The sequence below is a fragment of the Rhyacophila brunnea genome, unplaced genomic scaffold (assembly GCF_057557595.1).
Source record: "Rhyacophila brunnea isolate RB1 unplaced genomic scaffold, BYU_Rbru_1.0 scaffold_10, whole genome shotgun sequence".
Taxonomy (NCBI): domain Eukaryota; kingdom Metazoa; phylum Arthropoda; class Insecta; order Trichoptera; family Rhyacophilidae; genus Rhyacophila; species Rhyacophila brunnea.
In genome coordinates this window covers 35779136-35801523 of record NW_028232752.1, presented here as the reverse complement: position 1 = coordinate 35801523, position 22388 = coordinate 35779136, and the positions used below count along the sequence as shown (strand labels likewise).

At 34.2% G+C, this 22388-nt stretch overlaps 1 protein-coding gene across 1 annotated transcript in view; it reads left to right on the top strand.

Moving 5' to 3' along the window:
• foxo (forkhead box, sub-group O) overlaps positions 1 to 21093 on the top strand; it is a 329332-nt gene extending 308239 nt beyond the window's left edge. Inside the window, exons 3-9 of the mRNA XM_085953766.1 lie at positions 2427 to 2609; positions 6554 to 6654; positions 13305 to 13523; positions 14833 to 14983; positions 16146 to 16317; positions 17572 to 17774; positions 20672 to 21093. Coding sequence (XP_085809892.1) covers positions 2427 to 2609; positions 6554 to 6654; positions 13305 to 13523; positions 14833 to 14983; positions 16146 to 16317; positions 17572 to 17774; positions 20672 to 20953 — 1311 coding nt within the window. The 3' untranslated portion in view covers positions 20954 to 21093. The remainder of the gene's footprint in view (positions 1 to 2426; positions 2610 to 6553; positions 6655 to 13304; positions 13524 to 14832; positions 14984 to 16145; positions 16318 to 17571; positions 17775 to 20671) is intronic.
• The last annotated feature ends 1295 nt before the right edge of the window (positions 21094 to 22388 follow it).

Genomic DNA, 22388 nt, shown 5'->3' with positions numbered 1-22388 from the left:
ATGGATACACCACTATACTCCCGAGACGAAAGAACAGTCAAAGCAGTGGATTGCGAAAGGCGAACCATGTCCAAAGAAGGCGAAAACCGTAAAATCAACTGGTAAGGTTATGGCTACTGTATTTTGGGATGCACGTGGAATTATTTTCGTTGACTATTTGGAAAAAGGAAAAACAATAACAGGGGATTATTATGCATTTTTATTGGACCAGCTAAAAAACGAAATTGAAGAAAAACGGCCTCATTTAAACAGGAAAAAAATCCTCTTTCATCAGGACAATGCCCGTGTTCACACATGTTTACGATCAATGGCTAAAATTGAAGAATTGAAGTTCGAATTGGTCGACCATCCACCGTATTCGCCAGATTTAGCCCCCAGTGACTTTTTCCTTTTCCCAAACTTAAAAAAATGGCTAAGTGGACAACGTTTTTTTTCAAATGAAGAAGTCATCGATCGGACAAATGCTTATTTTGAGGACCTTCCGAAAACTTATTTTTCTGACGGTTTAAAAAAAATTGAGAAACGTCTAACCAAGTGTATTGAGCTCCAAGGAGATTATGTTGAGAAATAAAAAAAAAATACAAAAATAAAAACTGTTTTAATGCTTTTTTCTAAGGAATTATTGACCCACCCTCGTACAATGCATTTCTGATTGGCGTAACATGACCCCGCCATTGTCATCCAAAGCATAAAGGTATCTTAACAAATATTTACGATGATCAGTTGTTAACTATTCCCGTAACACAATTAGCTTTTTTCTCTGGACCCAGCTTACCCAACCACGTGATTCAAATCCGCAAACCATCCTACAAGATGCGAAAATTCTAGATCCAATTTTGGCTCCTAATTTATTTGTATTGAGTATGTACTATAGTTTGTTTTATTTGAATATAAATATTATTTAGTATCAACCCATTATCTGCCAATGAAAATGTTACGCACGGCGGCCGTTTTAAGAGTTAATTTTCTCATGTTCTTATTATTATGAGTGTGAATTCCATCGGCTTATTTATAACACCTTTTATTGCCGAAGTTAGTCGACCGCTGGCGGTTTTACTTACCTTAGCAATGATGCTCTCCGAATATTATATCAACCGGTTCGCTTAAACGTTTTGCATCAAGAAGGGCTGTAGTTTTCAGTATGACATATGTTTTAATACCATATTACATCAAATAATTGCTATGTGCAGCATTAAGCAGTCATTTAAACGAATTGTTTCTTTGACATACTTTTATTCATCAAAAAGATAGTCTTCTTTTAATCCCAACCCCTATATGAGTTCATCCACCATCAGGTCGATTTTCCCTTTATGCGGGACAGCTCGTTAGAATTAAACTAGACACGGTTACTCAGTGACACATCTAGGTAAAAGTATCACCCTTAAGTAGACCCAAAATGCCGCGCTATATTATTTTTAGTTTCTGATATACATGAACATAGATCGTTAGCAGCTTCCCTCGTTTCTCTCAGATCTTGAATATATGTGAACTTCTCTGTACTATCTTCCTGAAAGTATTTTTGAAACCAGTTGCTAGGTGAAATGAATGTTCTTTGAAAACAATTTTATATACCTAGTAAAGATAAAATTTAGAGGTACCTACAGAAAGTAGTATTGGAGGTCAAAAACTGATTCAAATATAGAATGTACTATTGTGAAGATTGTCTAGAATTATATAGTTTTTTCAAACATTCCGTAGTTTTAATCACAATAACATGATGTAAGATAATTTTTCTCTCTTAGGAGAAGCACATGGGTATCTATCTTAGGTCTTTACAGACTTCCCTGGTGAAAATTATATGGGCGACTTCGACTATACGTATAAAAATAATTACAAACTGGACATTTAAAATATAATTAGTTACAGGTTACAATAATTATCAGTTAGCTCTTGCGAATCAGGACAGTGGCATCACTGCTTACCTGCATAATATAAACCTTTTCAGTTTTAACAGGCTCTTTGAAACTTTTCACACAGGTATTCTGTGGCGAATAAAGTAGTTCGGATGCATTCGTTGCCGAAGTCGACAGCTTCTTTTAAAAAACCTTTTTTTATGAAAAAGTTCATGGAAGGTGAAAAAATTTTTTTAGAGACATTGCAACTATTTTTACGTAGTCTCTATCTATATTTTTTATTCAAAGTGTTGCCGTAAATTGCGGATATCATTTAGCTTTTTAAATTTTTATACCGTCCACCCGTACGAATTTGTCACCCAGCATTATGTATTTGCAGGGGTGTATTAAGTCTTTTTTTCAGTTTTCTATCGGGACTTCGGATATACCTCGTACATAATAATATGTTTCTTATTACTTAGATATTTATCGCATAAGTTTTATCTTTCAATTGGAAATACTTAAAGCCATTTAATCCTCAGAGTGTTTATATCAAGTATTAGATACTAATCAATATTTGTTTCTTTTTTACAGAACTCCATTCGACACAACCTATCGCTGCACAACCGCTTCATGAGGGTGCAGAATGAGGGCACCGGAAAGTCTTCGTGGTGGATGATCAACCCTGATGCGAAGCCAGGAAAGTCAGTCAGGCGACGGGCCGCATCCATGGAGACGTCCAAATATGAGAAACGGAGAGGAAGAGCAAAGAAGAAGGTATAGTTACGTTACATGTTACATTGTGTCTTGTAGTTGGCCAGATATTGTAGTGATAGGTTCCATCTTGTTTTGAGTGACAATCAAATTTATTTATTTTAGCACACAAACGTTTCAAATTATTGATCCAAGATGTACACGACATGCCATTTAGATTTTTTAAAACAATGTTTAAAAGTAAAAAAATAAAAATGGTAATGTGTGCGCTGATGACATTGATAATGTGTTATTGACATGTGTTATTCAGACTCATTTTTTCGATTTCAATTTTTTGGACAGAAGTTTATTTAAACTCACATTTCGGTTGTACCCTACATATATATTTTCTCTACCAATATACTGGTAATACACATTTGTAGGATAAACAACTGATACCAGTGGCGAAGGGTGGAGGTAGACTGTTATGATCCGACATAATGGAATGAAAACAAATAATTAGTATGGGTGACAAAGTTTAGTGTGCACTACTTATGTCGAATTTTAACAGCCTACCTCCACCCCTCACCCAATGATAGGTGATCATCAGGGATACACAGAGCAACACTAGTGAGAGTGTGAGAATTGCTCACGTGCTTTCCCAATCATAAAACTCGTATTTCCCCCTGTCATTTGCTTTGTAATTTTTCTGGAGCCGAAAAGTAACTTGACTTGGGAAGAAAATAAATTGATTTTCAATAAACGTAAACTAAATATTCTCACAGTTAAAAAAATATATTCATTAAAAAATGGCTTAAAAGAAATTTTCCAACTTTACAGTTATATAAATGTCGGTATATTTTAACAAAAAGTCGTCACACTTTTGCTGGTATAATTTTTACTACGTTGACAATTTAAAAGTTTCCAAATTGTCGCAAAAATAGATGTTTTCAAGAAACATCGAGGACAGATAACACCGGTTTTTAGATTTCTTTCATCAATATATTATACTTATTATAATTACAGTTACATCTAGTTAGGTTGCGTTGAAGGTTAATTTAAATTGGAATATTGGAATTAGATTCTATTATAATTTGCGTAGGTACGAGTATATGCTTCGTAATTCGGGAAATAGATATCTCTATGAAATCACAACTTTTGATGTGACCCCCCTTAAGAGGTTCTTTTAGACCACCTTCCCTCGTGATTTTAACTGCTGATAATTTTGTGACTTGATAGATTAATTTCATGGCGAATAAATAAAATATACCTATTAGGTACATCGCACACGCGTCCGAAGTCAGCGAAGAAATAAATGCTCATTACCTTTGAGGCCATTTGAAGTTTTCAGGGATAGGCTAAACCTTTCAGCTCGCGTCCTAAATCACTGTTTATTGCGGATTTTCGTCGCTCCCGGCCGCGCTGACACTTTAATGGCGCCAAGAGATGATGAAAATGGTCTATCTGAATCACTCTTTGACTTATACGTACACAGCGATATAATATACGGACATATTTAATAGTGGCGAAAGATCCCAGCGTACAAAAAGCGTATTTAACTTTATTTGCAGTACAAAAGATTTTGCTAGTCATCAGATGAGAAGCTTTATTGAAAGTATGTTTTGTTATTTTTTTGAATGCACAACGAAGTAAATAATAAGTATATAGTTACCGTGAAATAAGGTGACACTAGACCAGTGTTTCCCAACGTGGGGCGTACGCCCCATCGGGGTAATTTGAATGTGTTGGGGGGCAATGTGCAAATCAATAATATTTGATACATTTTTTTTTGTTAAAAAATACATTTTCGAAAATATTTTTTCGATATTGCAACCATGACTTTCCGAGAAAATTACTGTTGGCATTCCCATCATAATATTATTTAGTTGAATGCAGTGCTTTAGCACTGTAAGTAAATGATTTGTTACTGAAAAAATGAATCGTATTGATATCACAAACTGTGAAGATTTAAGATTAAAATTGACCAAATTAGTACCTCACATAATAACTCTTTACAGTTCACATCAAGCACAAGGATCGCACTAATTTTCTTCCGACTTGTACATCTAATATAATATACATAGGTACTTACGAAAGTTATAATAAAAATGTACCTATGTGCATTTTTTATTTGAAGCAATTATTTTTTTTCAGAATTTGTTAGTTAACTATGAAATTTTGATAGGGGGGGAATGGCACAAATAAGGTTAGGAAACACTGCACTAGACCGTTGCTGTGTCTATTTTAAAAACTTTTTGCTTATAATTATTTTTAACTATTTTTTTATTCAAAGCAAAGAAAACGCTTCACAGAGTATTAAAAACCGTTAGTTAAAATTTGTCGCAATTAAGTATGACTCATTTAGCATAGTGTCTACGTGCGTGGACGCGATACCCGAGCGATGCAGGTTCGATTCCTGCGGGGTGTCTTACTTTTTCTAAAATATTTCTATTGGTTTATAATATATTTTCTCTGAAGTGTTTTCAAAATTATGTATGTTACATAATTATTGTTTTTTTGCTTCAAATTTTATTCGATTGTGCACTATATAAATTTGGTATTATATCATGAATGTTGTTTTTCAATAAAATATTCCATTTTTGTAATATTAAAAAAATCCATACTTTTCGTTCGGTACGATATCGATAACAGGTATCGAAACTTTTTCTTTCGGAGTGACAGTAGTCCTAGAGTAGGGCAGCATTGAACATGGCGTATTGAATGACAGTGTTGCGTCAATTATACCCTTTCGGAATTCAGAATGAGTTTAATGATATGCAGGACATTATCTATTTTCAACCGGCACACTATAAAAAAAAAATATTTATTTATTCTGAGTTAGTAGCCAAACCAAAATTGCCATACTTTCACGGCTAATTCATTAACATCAGAGATTGTCGGCAGGACTACCAACCCCGGGTATAAACTTTAAAATCCGTATGATAATCGGCCAGTTTACGATTCTAGTTAAATCCCGCATACCTATCATCTTTATTGTCCTTCCCTAAACTTTATTTTTTGATGTACTACTTTTTGACGTAACTATGTTAACCAAACAAAAACCAAGTTATTTGTTGACATAGGAACAGTGATAGCGTGAAGATAAAAATCATGTATAGTTGAGTCAACATTAAGGTCCGCCTTTTTACAGCCATTCAGCCATTATAGATAGCATGCATGAGGAAAGGGTTTGGGCAAAATCACAAACATTAAAAGTATGTATTTAATTGACATACAATTAATACGATGAATTGAGAAGAAGAACGTATTAAGAACTATTCGTAATACCTACTTTCGTGACGATATTCCATCACTCCAGTGGCGAAGACTGGAGGTAGGCTGTTAAAATCCGATATAAATAGTGCATACTACACTTTGTCAGTTATACGTAATTGTTATCATTGAACTGACTACAATTTACAGATGGTGTTGTCTAGTTTTTAAAATTCAATTAAACCCTGCGAAAACCTAGCCATAATAGATACTATTCAAAAAATACTCATATATCTATAAAAAATATATAATACGTACAATAAATTATCATACATCATTTTTGGATATTTTATAGATATAATAATGTGTATAATAAAATATATATTATGGCTTGGTTTAGCAAGGCTTAATGAATTTTAAAAAACTGATCAACAACATGTGTAATATGTATTCTTAATTCAACGAAAATAGATAAGTATGAATTGAAATGTGTGTACAATTTTGTCGGATCGCCAAAAGCATACCAAAACTATTATGGGTTGGTTTAGGCAGGGTATAGTTGATTTATTTTAAATTAACCAATTCCATTTGTAAATTGTAGTCTTAGTTCAATAAAAACAAATACGTATGACATAGTTTAATGTGCACTATTTATGTCGGATCTTAACAGCCTATCTCCACCCTTCGCTACTGCATCACTCACATGTCCTTTAATATAACAATGTACATTAACACATATAGCTTTCAGAGATCGATACAGTGCGAAAGAATGCTTCAACTTTTAAAAAAATATATATCATATCTTCAAACCACAGGTGGAAGCCTTGAGAGGTGGACTGGCAGCAGATGCAACCCCCAGCCCTAGCAGTTCTGTTTCAGAAGGACTCGACATGTTCCCTGACTCTCCCCTACACAGGTATGCGCTTGTAAAATCTTAATTTAGTAGCGTAATCAAGTAGTTAGATAAATAATTAGCTTGTGTTAGGCCGGGCCCGGTGATGATTGATATGTACGCATTTCTAAATGTATACTATGTTCGTGGAGTCCCCACTACGTGACATAAGCCCATCGTTTGGACTTGGCCTGACGAATATATTAGAATTATATCAGAAGCATATTATTTCTTATAAGATAGATTTGCATGAAAAATGTACAGTCGTCGCCATAATGACATACGAATGGATTATTAATATTCGTAGATTTACCAATGTAATCAATTGATCTACTGATCATTGTTACGCAATTTTGGTCCACATAGAGAAATAAATAATCAAATGACTAAGTTCATGGTTGCATGTTTATGGTAGCGATTGTAGAATAGTTTTAAATGAAAGTATTTAAAAATATATATATAGCAGTACTTTTAATTAATTAGAGATTTATGCCTTTATTATAATTGTACACGTATCTAGGTACCTCTACACGATTATATATATTAATATTATAACGTATGTGCGTTCCAAAATATTGGTATTTCTCATCGTAAGAAGGTATTTCGTTATGGAACATTTGGTTAGTTTATATAGTGAAAGTGAACAAGCGATATACCTAGTTGTGTATTATCCATTTACGCGTACTTAATACAGATGGCGAATACGACCAAACGTGTGCTTTGCTCTTCTGTCCTCTAAAGTCTAAAGTGCTAAAAAGCTTCCCAATAATAACATTAAACAAAGTATACAACAATTTATTTTTCTATTTATTAACTAACACTCGTCCGGAATATATCGAAATCTTTTCCGCGTCAATATAAATTAGTTTCCATATTAATAGAGCTTTTTAATTGAAAATCAATAAGTATTTATAACATCACAACAACGTTAAGTCGGCTCGACTGCCCATCAAAATGTTTGAACAAAGTAATGTGTACAAAAATGAATATGTTAGCTCAACTACTCATTGTAACCGTTTACAATAAAATAAATTATGACAATTACAATAAATGTTAATTTATGAAGTTGTCAACCTTTCCTCGGTATGTAGTAACACTACTTAAATGTATCATTCAATATTGACCTTCACTGTCGAAAGATAGATATAATTTAAATACGAGTATAATTGGATTTTTTAATCGCATATTAGCGAAGTCATAAAAAAAAATGTATTAAATAATAATACACATGCTTACGATGTGTATCATGATTATCAGTGATTTACAACATGGCGTAAATAGTTAGTGCTTACTTACTTAGGGTATGTGCTTATTCATTTGGGCCACCTAGACGGTTTTTAGCGTCTATCCCCTTTATATGAAGTATCTATCTGGAGTGAAGCATGATTGGAGTGAGAGGACCTGGTTTCGGCGGCTTCGCGACCGATCGAGACCAGGTTTAGGATCTGGGTGAAGGAATCTCTAGTAAGTATATTTAAAAAGTGTTTCTTCTGAACAAACAACAACAAGGACCGCCGCCGTCACAGGCCCCCAACCTCTCCCCACCCCACATATCGCTTCTGTCCGGCTTTGCAAAGTCCAGCGTCCAGCTTGTGGGGTCTGGCGTTCGTCTAGTCCGAATCCAGAGCCGGGGTCATCTTCTTCCGCACCAGCCGGTGCTCCCACGAAGACTGAGAGAAGGCCAAAAGCAAGATTGGCATCCATAATCGCATCTTTATCGTGTGTTACTTCGGGTCTTAGCCCGTTTGCTCATCAAAATTTGAGCCGCAGAGGGGGGAAAAACTCCGGAGGTGAGCAAGCCCACAACCGGCCAAAAACCCCTCCGCTGTGGTTTTAATCTGTAGGAAGAGAAAATAATATAGGGAAAAAGGATATTTATTTAGGGGAGGGGGGATTTATTAGAAGTACCCTCCTGGGTCATCCGGTCATCTTGGGTGGTGGTCGGTCTAGGTTGAGCGGCAAGGGATCTGTAATCATATAGATAGGTACAAGAATAAAGAATAAACAGAAAGAGAAGTATGTAAGGAAAAAAGGATATTTTATTAGGGGAGGGGGGAATTAATCGAAGTCCCCTCCTGGGTCATCCGGACATCCTGGGTGTTGATCGGTCTAGGTTGAGTGGCAAGGGATCTGTAATCATATAGAAAAGTACAAGAAGAAAAGAGTATACAAAAGAGAAGAATATATAAAAAAAAAGGATATTTATTTAAGGGAGGGGGGCATTAGTAGAAGTACCCTTCTTGGTCGGTCAAATTTGTAGTGGGCGTGTATGTCGTAATGTAATAAGTCTTTAATTGACGTGTTGGGATGGTTGTTGATGTAGCTGTAGAATTGCTTCGTGAGCTTGAGGATGTGGGTTTGGAGGGTTTCCAAGTTAAGATCGCTGTGGAGTGTGGTGTTCCTGACGAACCAGGGAGCATTGGTGATTGCTCTGAGAGTTTTGTTCTGTACGATTTGTAGTCTGTTGATGAATTTTAAGCCGGCGAATGCCCAGACGGGGCACGCGTAGGTCATAATGGGGCGAATGATAGCTGTGTATAATAGCAACTTGCTGCGATAGGCAAGTTTGCTCCTATGTCCTATCATGGGTTTGAGCTTAGCTAAAACTATGTCGGCTTGGCGTCTTTTATCGCTAATGTGTTTTGAAAAGTTGAGTGCTGTGTCTAGCGTTAGACCAAGATATTTGACCGTATTGGTCCAAGGGATTTTAGTTTTGTGCATTACCAGGTGTGGAAATTTGCGCTTACGTTTAGGAGGTGGTTTCTTCCTAAAGTTGCGCCTGAAGCAAATGGCGTTACTCTTGTCTGCGTTTATCTTTATGCGCCATTTGTCGCACCAGGCGGAAACCTGGTCGGCCGCCCTTTGGACTAGTTCTGTAGCTCTGTCTTGATTCATCGATCGGGAGAGGATCGCTGTATCGTCTGCATATTGTGCTATTATGCATGAAGCTAATGGGGTGTCTGATGGGATCGGAATGTCTCTTGTATAGAGGTTATACAGAGACGGAGCGAGAACGGAGCCTTGTGGGACTCCGGCGCTTGCGAAATGAATTTAAACGTGGTCGTACATCAACAAAGGATGAACCACGCTCAGGACGTCCTGTAGAGGTGACTACACCAGAAATGATCAATAAAATCCACGATATGGTGTTAAGTGACCAAAGATTAAAGTTGAGTGAGATAATTGAGGTTACAGGGATCTCAAAAGGTAGCGTCATTTCTATTTTACATGACAAATTGGGCATGAAAAATATTTCTGCAAATTGGGTGCCGCGTTTGCTCATAGTCGACAATAAACGCAATAGGGTGGTGGCCTCTAAAGCCCTGTTGTCACTCATGCAACGCAATCCGGATCAATTTTTTCGTCGCTTTGTGACTGTAGATGAAACATGGATACACCACTATACTCCCAAGACGAAAAAACAGTCAAAGCAGTGGATTGCGAAGGCAAACCATGTCAAAAGTAGGCGAAAACCGTAAAATCAGCTGGTAAGGTTATGGCTACTGTATTTTGGGATGCACGTGAAATTATTTTCGTTGACTATTTGGAAAAAGGAAAAACAATAACAGGGGATTATTATGCATCTTTATTGGACCAGCTAAAAAACAAAATTGAAGAAAAACGGCCTCATTTAAACAGGAAAAAAATCTTCTTTCATCAGGACAATGCCCGTGTTCACACATGTTTACGATCAATGGCTAAAATTGAAGAATTGAAGTTCGAATTGGTCGACCACCCACCGTATTCACCAGATTTAGCCCCCAGTGACTTTTTCCTTTTCCCAAACTTAAAAAAATGGCTAAGTGGACAACGTTTTTTTTCAAATGAAGAAGTCATCGATCGGACAAATGCTTATTTTGAGGACCTTCCGAAAACTTATTTTTCTGATGGTTTAAAAAAAATTGAGAAACGTCTAACCAAGTGTATTGAGCTCCAAGGAGATTATGTTGAGAAATAAAAAAAAAATACAAAAATAAAAACTGTTTTAATGCTTTTTTCTAAGGAATTATTGACCCACCCTCGTATTATCCCAGTCTGTATTCTGTATTGTGTACAGTTATTTATAAAGGTCTAGAAATTGTACTATTCATATGTATTCTTATGCCTTTGAATCTGGTATTGCGATTTACATCTTATAAATTTATGGAACGTTTTGAAATAAATTCTCGCATCTGACGGTGTATATTAGGCCACAATTTCATTATTGGATATATTACGATTGTTTTTATTCAGTAAAAGTTGTCAAATATAATCGGCTGTTATTGGTTTGTGCTCATTTATATTAAATTAATTATTTAAGTGATTGTTTTTCTGTCTCATGAGCGTTTTATGACAGTGCCTATTATTTACAAACGGTACATGCATGCATATATAGCTTTTTTAGGGTCAATTTTAAGCTTTTTTGCTACCTGTCAAAAAGAAAAACAATAACTTCGCAACATTGGTCATACCAACTAATCAATCGGATTCCTGTCGATGTGTTTTGAGTAATGATATTGAATTGAACTAGAACATTAAAAAAATGAAATATGCAACATTTTGTGATATATAGTACATATAGATAGGTATCTAAGCGTATCATTAGCTTATTTCAGAAAAGTACTTACGTACCTAGTGAATAAAAATGTTTGAATAAACTTGAATAGATTGACAATAATCATTTTACTAGATTGAGATACTCATACATCGTGTTATAGTTATTTTTAACGTTGTTTATTTTACTTAACAATAATCAGTTTTTTATTTCGGGTAGATACCTACATTAAATATTTAATCTCAAGATTCAATCTTATAAATCATTTAAAAATATTAGTCATATTGGATAGAGTTTTTTTTTATATTGTGTTTTAAAATAAGTTAATACCAAATATGTGAAAGATTTGTTTCTTATGTGTACATCGTTTTCTACAATAACGCTAAACAGTAATAGGTATATAATAGTTTTATAATATTTCATGGGTTAAGATTTTATCAGGCATACCAATAATTGCAAATACTTTTGTTTATTACAAGTACCTAATGTAATTTCTACAATTGCTGATTTAGTTATTTTTATTAACTATAATGATCATATGCCACACAATCTGAAAATACCAAAAGATGGAACCAGAGTCGCTAAAACTGATTCTTATAAAATAGTAAAACTTGTATTAATTATAATTTTACAAGATATATCTATTAAAAAATAATCATTGTGTATGTAGGTACTGTATTATAATACTTGGAAATAAATTGGCGAGAGGTTTTTGATAATAATTGATAATTGGCTTTATTATATTATTAAATTTGCAGATAAAATATTATTAATTAGAAGTATTATCTGCCACTTTGCCTTTTAATAATTTAATATCCCCTTTTGTTTATCAAACGTCCTTAAAGCGTATTTTAGTATAAAGAGTATCGACTAATTAGAAAGAAAGTACCTTAGGCAAGTGATTGCTCTTACATTTTTAATTAATAATAATATATTAATACTTAATTAGCAATAAATTCTTGACTGCGTATGAATGAGCATTGTCGCTTGAAAAATATTTTATTTTAATAATAAATATGACAAATTTATCCCAATATTATTAATAATAATCTTTACGAGAAATGTGAAAAAAGTTGTAGAATCTGAAAACTATTTACGGGCCAAAGCTATATTAATTAATATGCACTGCTTATTTTATATAATATAAATATAAATTTTATATTCTGCCATTTGCACCTCATCAGTATTAGTACAAAATTGCAGTAATTTTTTTTCGCAGTCAGATAAGACAGTTTCTGAGAACCAACTAAAATTCAGTAAACACAACTTATCGGTATATTAAATCATATTTTTATGCATAATGTAGCCACAAGTGTGTAGGTATCATTGGATAGGATAAGGGTGCATGAAAAAGATGATTGAATGATATACCAGTGTATACATAATATTTATTATACCGTCACCTCAAACTAGATAACTCCGATTTGGTCATTGTTGGAAAAATGAAATTTAAATTTCACTTGATTAACATAAATCTAGACTATAATTATTATTTAAAATAAAAATAGAAAATCGTGCTTTGTCTAATTGGGAACGATTAAATAATATTTAATTAAATGGAATTATTTAATGCATTTACGGTTATATTTTAAAACACAAAATTAATACAGTTCCCATTAACTTCTGACTAACCTAGTTTTATCATTTCGTAGAGAAGGAAATGTAGAATCATATTCAATAGCTATCTTTAATCAGTAAAAACCAAGTTATCTAGTTGTAGTATTGAGGTGACGATATGTGTGAGTATAGTGTATACTGAATTTCAGTTTCAGGTTGCTATTAATAATTTAGACTGATACTAATTTAATGTATTTCAACACAGTTATAAATTTCAAGCGACATGTTTTGCATACGAATCGCATAGTATATGATTAAAGTAAAATAAATATATAAGTATTGTTTTGTTACTGTAGTATTGCATCTTTGTTTGTATTTTTTTTTTCATTATTTTTTGCCGCTTCTCATCGATGATGTCACCACCACTGCCCTCCAATCAACCGCATTTCAACCCACGCAACAAACAACGCCTCCTCTTGTTGGAAATCCGAAAACACTCCACACTTTCCTTTGATGTTACGTTACGTCTTAACACATCCTGGAAATCGCCGTACGTCATACTATTGTTGGTTCGGTCAAGTAGCAGTAACAACACAGGCGGATTCCAGCTGTCGCCAGATTTTAGACAGCGCGCATCTTCAAACGCATCTTCCTGCGGTCGCCTGTCTCCTATACCCTCGGTTTTTGGCGGGGAAAACGACTGGGGGTCCCAGGACTATCCACCGGCAGCGGGGGCTGATCAACTCGCGGGAAGTCTTGCCGATTCCATGAACCTTCAAGGAAACGATTCGTATCTCAATTCGTAAGTACATTCTGTAAAGGTCAGAGTTAATTAAAAACTTCTGGCTCTTAGACAATTTCTTCCGGTGTTCTATCCTGTAGTATAATCGATACATAATTTTTTAAGTGTTAAATTAATTTATTACACCTATATCTAACGATTCGATTCTTTTAAAAGGCTTCATGGGTAATACTAATTCTTGACCAATGTATTTAATATTATTAATAATTAAATATATTTTTTGCCGAAAAGGTTCAAATTTACATTATGACGTATGTAAGATAATTTTCATTTGAGAATGATTTTTTTATTTATTTATTTATTTGTCATTGTATCATTTTTTTTCAGCATAAACGACATAGGCATTTGCCGATCAAAATCTTTTAACCCGTAACATTTCCTACATTAGGTGTGATCATAATCTGTGCACTATTTTTTCTTCTCATCCAAATACCTATATTTATACGACTTGAGTTGCATTTTACTTATTTTGTTTCGTAACATTATTATTATCAGTATCTATTGTAGATTTATAAAGTACATACTTGATTGATGTCTGTGATTTTTATACATGTGCACGAGTAATTAATTATTTAGTACTGCATCCCCTGAATGATTTATATAAAATGCATTTAATTGTATAGCAATAATCTCTTTCCTCTATTTTTATCTCTCACAATAAAACTCTTTTAGAAAATAATGTAATATTCACATCATTTTCTTCTAATGATTTCCAACTATTAGTATTTTAATAAGCTATCACTTTCACACATTAGATAAAACATTTTCCATGTATTATTACAATAATTGAATTATCGTTCTCATATTATTTTGAGTTAGATTTTTTTGAGATGTGGTCTGTCGCCTAATACTAATTAACTATGAAAACTTCTAAACTATTAGTTACCTACCTCAATTGCAGTTACACCAATATAAAGTAGCCATATTTTAAATTAAAATCACCTTTGTTTGAAACTGAAGACTAAACTTGTCAAGTTGTCTTTAAAATGCCATTTATATTCGGGCATATGATTGGGTAGTTGGGTGATTCTCAAATTCTCATATTTTTTAATCAGTATATTATTATAATATTGCATTTGGATCCAGGGTCCAGGGTATTGACACGAATAAGTGACCACAAAACCTTTGTAAAAAAAAGTTTATTATGATCAGTGTTATCTAGATTCTAGATAACGATTTCACGTCTTTCCAGTCATGACATACAAATGATACATACAAAGTTTGTATTATATTCTGAGGATAAATCGAGCGAATGAATTTTTGCGTTTTGTAAACTGTATATTTTATTTAAATAATTGAATGTATGTAGGTTTTCCGGGGGCTTGGCGACGGGTCCGGCCGGTCCACCACCTCCGTACCCTGCCGGCGCTGGCTATGGCCGCGGATTCCTCTCGCTCTCGTGCACCATCCACGGACGACAACCCTGCGCCTGTATGCACCGCCCCATGCACCATACGGAGGTAAACACAAATTATCAACGATGTCAACATTTCAAAGATATTCTGGATGTTCTTGATAATCCTTACAATATTAGGATTACATAATATATGAAATTTATTTATTCGAAAACATAATGAGTCATGGCTGGGGAATGGGATCCCGGATAAATTTTGATACCTATGAATCCCGCGATTAGTAAATGTAATCCCGAAACCTAGGGATTGATTTTTTTATCAGTCACAATCAATTAGTTTGTGTACAAAATTGTGTTAGTGACGTGTATTTACTTGCACATGTCACAGGAAGAATCGCCGGATGCTCACGGATAATAAATAACCATTTTTTGTTGTCATACGCAATCGTAAGAACATCATAAAAATAATAAATTCGTTCATTTAACCAACTAGACACCACTGACGTTCTGGCACGCGAACGGCGTCTAACTGCCAGTGCTACGGACGTGCAGGCAGGCAATTGTTTATATGCCGAATTTTAAGAATGTTATATTTTCTTAAATACATAAAAAACTGTTTTACTTTCACATTATCATCTATATTACAATATTATTTAGGTATATTTACTCCATTAAACCCATGTATTTTCAAGATTGAACGTACACAATATTAACATTAAATGTCTTAAATAGTATAAATTATATTAGATGTTTTGGACCGATTTTATCAATGCTATTTGTATAAATAAAAATAAACTTAACCAACGAAAAAAAACGCAAATCCCGGGATCAAAATTTTGGCTCGGGATTGGACTCCCTAGTCATGACAGTACAAGTGTAGTGTTGTATGAGTATAAAAAAAATGGTGATGAATGGTGAGAGATGATAATATGATATGCAAAGGAACCAGCTTGGAATGATTGTCACAGTATTTATATTGGACAGACAGGCTTCGAGAAAAAAATTAGTCCTAATATAAGTTAAACTAGTCATTGATACACGAGGGTTTATTTTTTACGCATTGCATCAGTGCTAATTTCACATAATATACATTTGAGGTATCTTTTTAGAAAATTGAATTGAATAAGCGCTTATACTTATACCTTTCACAATTCCTCGCGTAATGCCGTGCGATCGATCATTTTGCATGTTCAGGAATATTTTAATGAAGTATGCCGGCCGCCTGGTGAGTGTGATGATCGTTATCTAATAGTTTAGTTTTGTTCCAGAGTATGTCCCCATCATCGGTGACCGGAATGTCCCCGTCGTACCCTGCGGAGGCGTGCGGGACGGCGTACATCCGCGCCAGACCCCCATCCTGCAGCCCTCCTAGAACACCCCACACCCCCGGGGCGCTACTTCCGCCCCCACATCGCTCAGATATGCTGCAGCAACACCATAGTAAGTTCTTCAAATATCATGGTAGTCATAAGTTTTACAATCCAAAATCAGCATCTCAGCTACTCTCGGTCCACTACAGGATGAAGGCCTCTCGTTGGCATTTAAGCGCGAATCAAATTGAGGTGCATGTCGCTTACTGTCACGCTGTCACGGCGACAAATTTAGTCTATGGTTTCGTCATTTTGCAGAATATTTTGAACCATCACCATCTCTGTAAATTCACTGAAGAATGACTATATTGTATTAGTAATTTGAATTATTATTAATTATTCATTCTGATTTAAATTAATTTTAACAAGTTCTACGTTTGCGTACGTTTAAATACTTGCGGCATGACATCCATAGATAATATTTTGAACAGAACCCAACCTGCAGACCATAGATAATAGACAACATTCTTATCGAAAATACATAGTGCCAACCGCTAAAAACAAAAAAACGTGATTTTGACATGATATTCGAAAAGTGGAGACATATTATGGAATATGATAAAAACGTTCAAAACGTCATCCAGGTGACGATGCAGTGCAGTTCAATGTGAGGTGACCCCATTGTTGTTTTAGTGATTTCGGCAGATTTTGCCAACTGACAATGTTCGTTTAAAGATTAAAAATGTGCTACGGGGTGGGAGGATCGTCTGATAACATTTTAAACACCAAGAACAACGACATTACACACATCCTTCCCGTAGCGGCAACTTACTGTGACGTCACGTGATGATGTCACGCGACATGCACCTCAATAAAATTTGGTTCACGCTTTACTCTTCTCGGTGTATAGATTTGCCACTGTAAACTTGGATATCTCCATCTCTATTGTTATTCGGTCTATATATTATTTAGTATCTCTCCACTGGATGATGTAATTTGTTTTTGTCCACTACTTTTATTCATTATTTTGCCCAATTGTTTGCCTTTTAGGTTATATTGTGAGGTTTAGATCTGAGCTGATTGGCCATCGAACAGTGTTTTCGTCAATATGCAATTTTTTTAGCGAGACGCGTAATAAAAAGTACATATTGCTGTGGGCGTATTTTTTCGATATTTTGTTCGCAATTCAATACTTTCCTCTGCCCGCTTGTCACCAAACTAGTTTCCATGACAATGCAATACGAAATTTTTACGATCGTATTTTGTTTTTTTTTTTTTTTAAATCGATTTCCATTTTTTCTCTTTCGATTAGTTTAAATTCATTTGTCATACAGTAACCCACAGTAACCTCTCTCACCCTCTTGAGCAATGCGTATCTTTGTAGGTAACGTGAGTCAAGTAGGCGGAGGTCACGAGTCTCCCTTATTGAACGGCGCCGTCCTGTCCTCTCAGCACGACCACTTAACACCCGCATCAACGATGATGGGCCAGCTCATGGGCGCCCTCAACAATACAGCCTTACTTGACGACCTCAACATCAACATTGAGACGCTGGAACACGGCGGATTTGACTGTAACGTAGATGAGGTAAGAGCTTTCATCTCGTAGTGTTTGATTAGAACTCTTCAAATCGGAAATCACAGTACCAGGGAGGAAAGTACAGGAGATGCAATGATTTTGTCTAGGAAACCGACTATGCTTAATGGTCGTATTTACTTATTTGAAAGCAACGTTTGCTTAACCTGAAATAAAATGCCGGTAATCCTTCAATTGAAAAAGCTCTTATGCAAATATAATTTCAATTTAGATCTATGTTGCAACCTACTATGCCATGAGCATGGACTATGAACGTCATGTAAAACGATCGAGTTTTTTGAGTTATGGGTGTATAGGCATTGTGCTCCAAATACCATGGAAGACCATGCTGACAAACGACACGGTAACAGGGTTAGGCGATCTTTTTAGACTTATGGGTCCAATCAATTTTTAATTTTAATTTTAGGGCTTTAAAGTGTTTAAAAAAGATTGGGAGTATAAAAAAATACTATTTAAAGTATAAGTATTTAAATGTTTAATCGAAATATTTAAAGTACGAGACATGAAACAAACACGATTTATAAAAACGAAAAGAAACATAAAATATATTAACAACAAAATACAGTTTATGCATCACTCTCTGTTTCTGCGACTTTTGCGTCTTCTTCCCTTGACGAAATTGTGTATACGTATCCACCAGGAAACTTAGTTGAGAAGAAAATTCACATTCTTCCAAATATGATGATCGTCTACTTCACAAAACTTATCAACACCTCACTTTTTTTGGTAAACGTCGATAATGTTGTTAAATATTTTACGAGTATTTTTTATGTTGTAAATTTCGATCTTTAACTTAGAGTTTGGTAGGTAATTGGTAAACAGATTAAAAGGGTTCAAAAACATTTGTATTTTTAATGGAAATCCATTAACTATTTTAATTTCAACGTACGGACCGCATGCCGCCGCTGGCCGATCTCTGTTAGAGGGAATTATAAAATCAGCTAGAGCGGTTATGCCCATTTTATTGTTCAAAAAATGGGCAATATTACCACATTTGAAGATAATTCTTTACATACTGATTATAAGCTATGTCTTTGACCATTCAAATATGATGAAATATCCTACGAATAATGATTGTTTTATAATAATTATTGACCTAAAAATAAGGTAGTATTTTTTTTGAAATACGCCATTTCTATTGTCATTTCCCAGTGGTTAACGCTTTCGCTGCTGAAGAGATAATGAGATTTTAATTGCCCCCTTTAAAATTCACGTTAATTACATCGATCGGCCGCCTGGTCATTACGCACCGTGTGCGTCTTCCGCGTCCAAAGTATTAAGCTACAACATTCGGCCGTATCCATAAGTTCACAAACGATAACTGAAGTAGGGAGTAAGATCATGTTAATGCGAGTGTTTGAACATGTATGTAACCGAAAAAAACGATTTTTTTAAATAAAAAATGCCCAATTCTTGTCAAATTTGGGATCACAGAGATTATAAATATATTTTTGTATCGTAAATATTTCACTATAATAATGTAAACATAAATTTTACTAATGGTTTTATAAATGCGTTTAAATTAATAAATTTAAAAAATCTTAACACCAATGCACATGGATATACTGAAATATGACTATATTCTAAAACATTAGATCGAGAGGTTTAAAAGAATACTATTTTATGTAATAAAAATACTTTATGCAGTCATCAAATGTTTAAAATAAATATAAAGGATAATAAGGCTTCAAAATTATATAAATAGATTATCTACAACGTTTAAGGAATGTTCAGGCTAATGCTTTGAAAATACCATAAAACCTCCATTTTTACCTTCGTTGGGCATGTGGGCCCTTAATCTGTTGTGAAAAATACCACCTCCTACAACTTATTACACGGGAGAACTTTATGCAAAAGAAATCCGGGGGAAAAAAGTTTATCAAGGATATAATATACATATTATTATGTAGGTTTATAAGATCACAACCTCGTTGTGTATGTCAGCGGTCTCAAATGTCTCAAGTCACTCGATTGCAAACATTCGTAGAGGAGACGGCAGATAAAGAAGAAGTTGCTAAACGAATAATTAATTTCAATAGTACCTATCTATCTCATAATAATTCCGTATTGCATAGTTACGTACATATCGATACTTATATCAAATTAGAAATGAATAATATTCTATCCGTTCATAAAACAGAGTGAAAATAAATGAGTGACACTTTTAGTAGAGGACCCGTCATGCTGTCAGGCAGTAATTTTTATGAAATTTACTGCTGACATTCCCGGGAGTTCTAAAACGTACATAGACATCGCAAAATTATGATTTCGTTTTGCAAAAGAATTTTCTATAAGTATAAAAATAAATATATTATATATATATAAAAATAGTGTACAATTTTGATACATAGAAATTTTAATTAAGAATTTTCATGCGTGCATTTTTAAATTACGTGAATCACAATAATTGTGTTTCATATTTGAACTTCAAAATGCATTGTAAAGAAGCAGTTTTATATGTACACATAAACCCAATATTTAGGTTGTTGAAATATTTATGCTAGATTTAAAAATCAGCCAAGTCCACCTTTAGGTATTTTTGACTTTTTTGTGAATTGATGAAGAACTACCTACTACTTTCTAACATTTCTGCATTATCGAAATGTGGAACTTATTAATTTAAAATATTCTATACATACTCGAAATAATATAAAGTTTCACCCTTGTGACTGTACTTGAGAAAACAAAAAAGTTTTTTTTCTCCTATTCACCATTATGGACTAGGCTGATTTTGAAATCTAGCGACACAATTAATAATTATATGTTTATAATGCTTTATTTTTTATTTTATTTGACTGTTTTGTAGTTACCTTTTGGTTTTTGTGTTTTAATTTGTATTTATCGATATTTCTTGGTTTTTCTACATCGTTTTTTTTTCATTTCATCAGGTAATCAAACACGAACTGTCGATGGATGGCTCCCTTGACTTCAACTTCCCGCAGCAACAGCAGCAGCAAAATAGACAGCAGCTACAGCACCAACAACACATTCAGCAGCAACAACAGCAGCAGCAGCACCACCAACAACAACAACAGCAACAAAATCAACAGACGCAACAGATCACCTATCACAACAATATTCCTTCGGGAGGCGCCAGCGTCACGGAAGACTCGCTGGTTCCTCAGCAGAGACCGCCGGCCTACTCGGTCGCGCCCTCCTGGGTGCACTGAACTGCATACTCTAAGAAGAAAAAGGAAAACATGTGTTCTTATTTTGAAATTACTTTCCGTACATTTAAATTGAACGAATGCGCGCCACGGCCTGTAATTGTGCGCGCCTTGTCCCACACTACTGCATATATCTAATTATTATCGTGAATGTTATTGTATATTATTAAAAATAATCGAAAACTGACAACCGACTGAAATCAGTTTAGATAACAAGAGTACAAGAAAATCAATTGAGGAATTAATTTAAAATGTAACCCTTTCGCTCCGCGATAACGCAGCCACTGCATAAGAGCTGAACTTTTTCAATGATTTTTAAATGGCAGCGAAAGGGTAGAGCCGATTACGTGTGAATGTGTGAAGATCTTATGTTTTATTACCTTCGCATTTTACCGGGTCTCATTAAAAAAACGATTAAAGCCGTATGAATGGAGTGTATAGATTAGGTTTTTCTACGTTACACCGCGGGTTACCATTTACAAGAAAATATTTTAGGAAATTATTGTCGCATTATTCTCATTGTGAAGATGCTTTTATAGGGAAATATATGAAAATGTTTTCATGTGGAAATAAACACTAAGTAGATAGTTAGATAAATGCTAAATAGTCAATTTTCTCTTAATTGTTAAGGTTACGATTAGTTTGCCGTTAGTTTTAAAAAGAATATTTTGACGTCTGTTTACTTAAATACTTGTCACGTAATGCCTGGTCCACACCGAAAACAAGTCGCGCGACAACTCGTTAAATTTTACGATAAGCATGATAATTATCGTAAAATTTCTTAAGCAATTATGATAATTATCGTAAAATTTAACGAGTTGTCGCGCGACTTGTTGCCGGTGTGGCCGCACTTTAAGGCTATCTATCTTAAATGTCATAGTGCAATCTACTGATGCTGATTATTTCAGTTGACCTAATTTAGTTAATCCTGACCTTTGATCGGTTCCAAATAAAATAAATTGTGATATCTTCGTATTTCAATTATTATTATTATAACAGGAGATTTTTCCATCGATATACAACGCATTTAAGATAGAGAAGCTTAGCTAAGTAAGACCTAAAATGACATTTCATTTAAATGTCACGGGCATTATTATAAAATAGAAATCTGATGTTTTCCTGCACCTTGGGTGAAAGGGTCAACTTGACATAAACGCAAATTAAAGTATTCTCTCTTGTCTCGGTGATTGATTATGTTAGTATTTATTTAAATTTCATGATATATGCAATCGATAAAGAAATATATAATTAATTAATTATGAAAACATACCTACATAATATATATTGTAAATTATTTCAGATTAATTTAAAACTTCGGTAATTAAACTCCAACTATTTTTTAAACAATATTAAATACACTAAATATTGATATTGATTACTTCTGGTGCAGTTGAACATCTGATATCTTATGGTAATATTTATTTTCAACTAATGACAA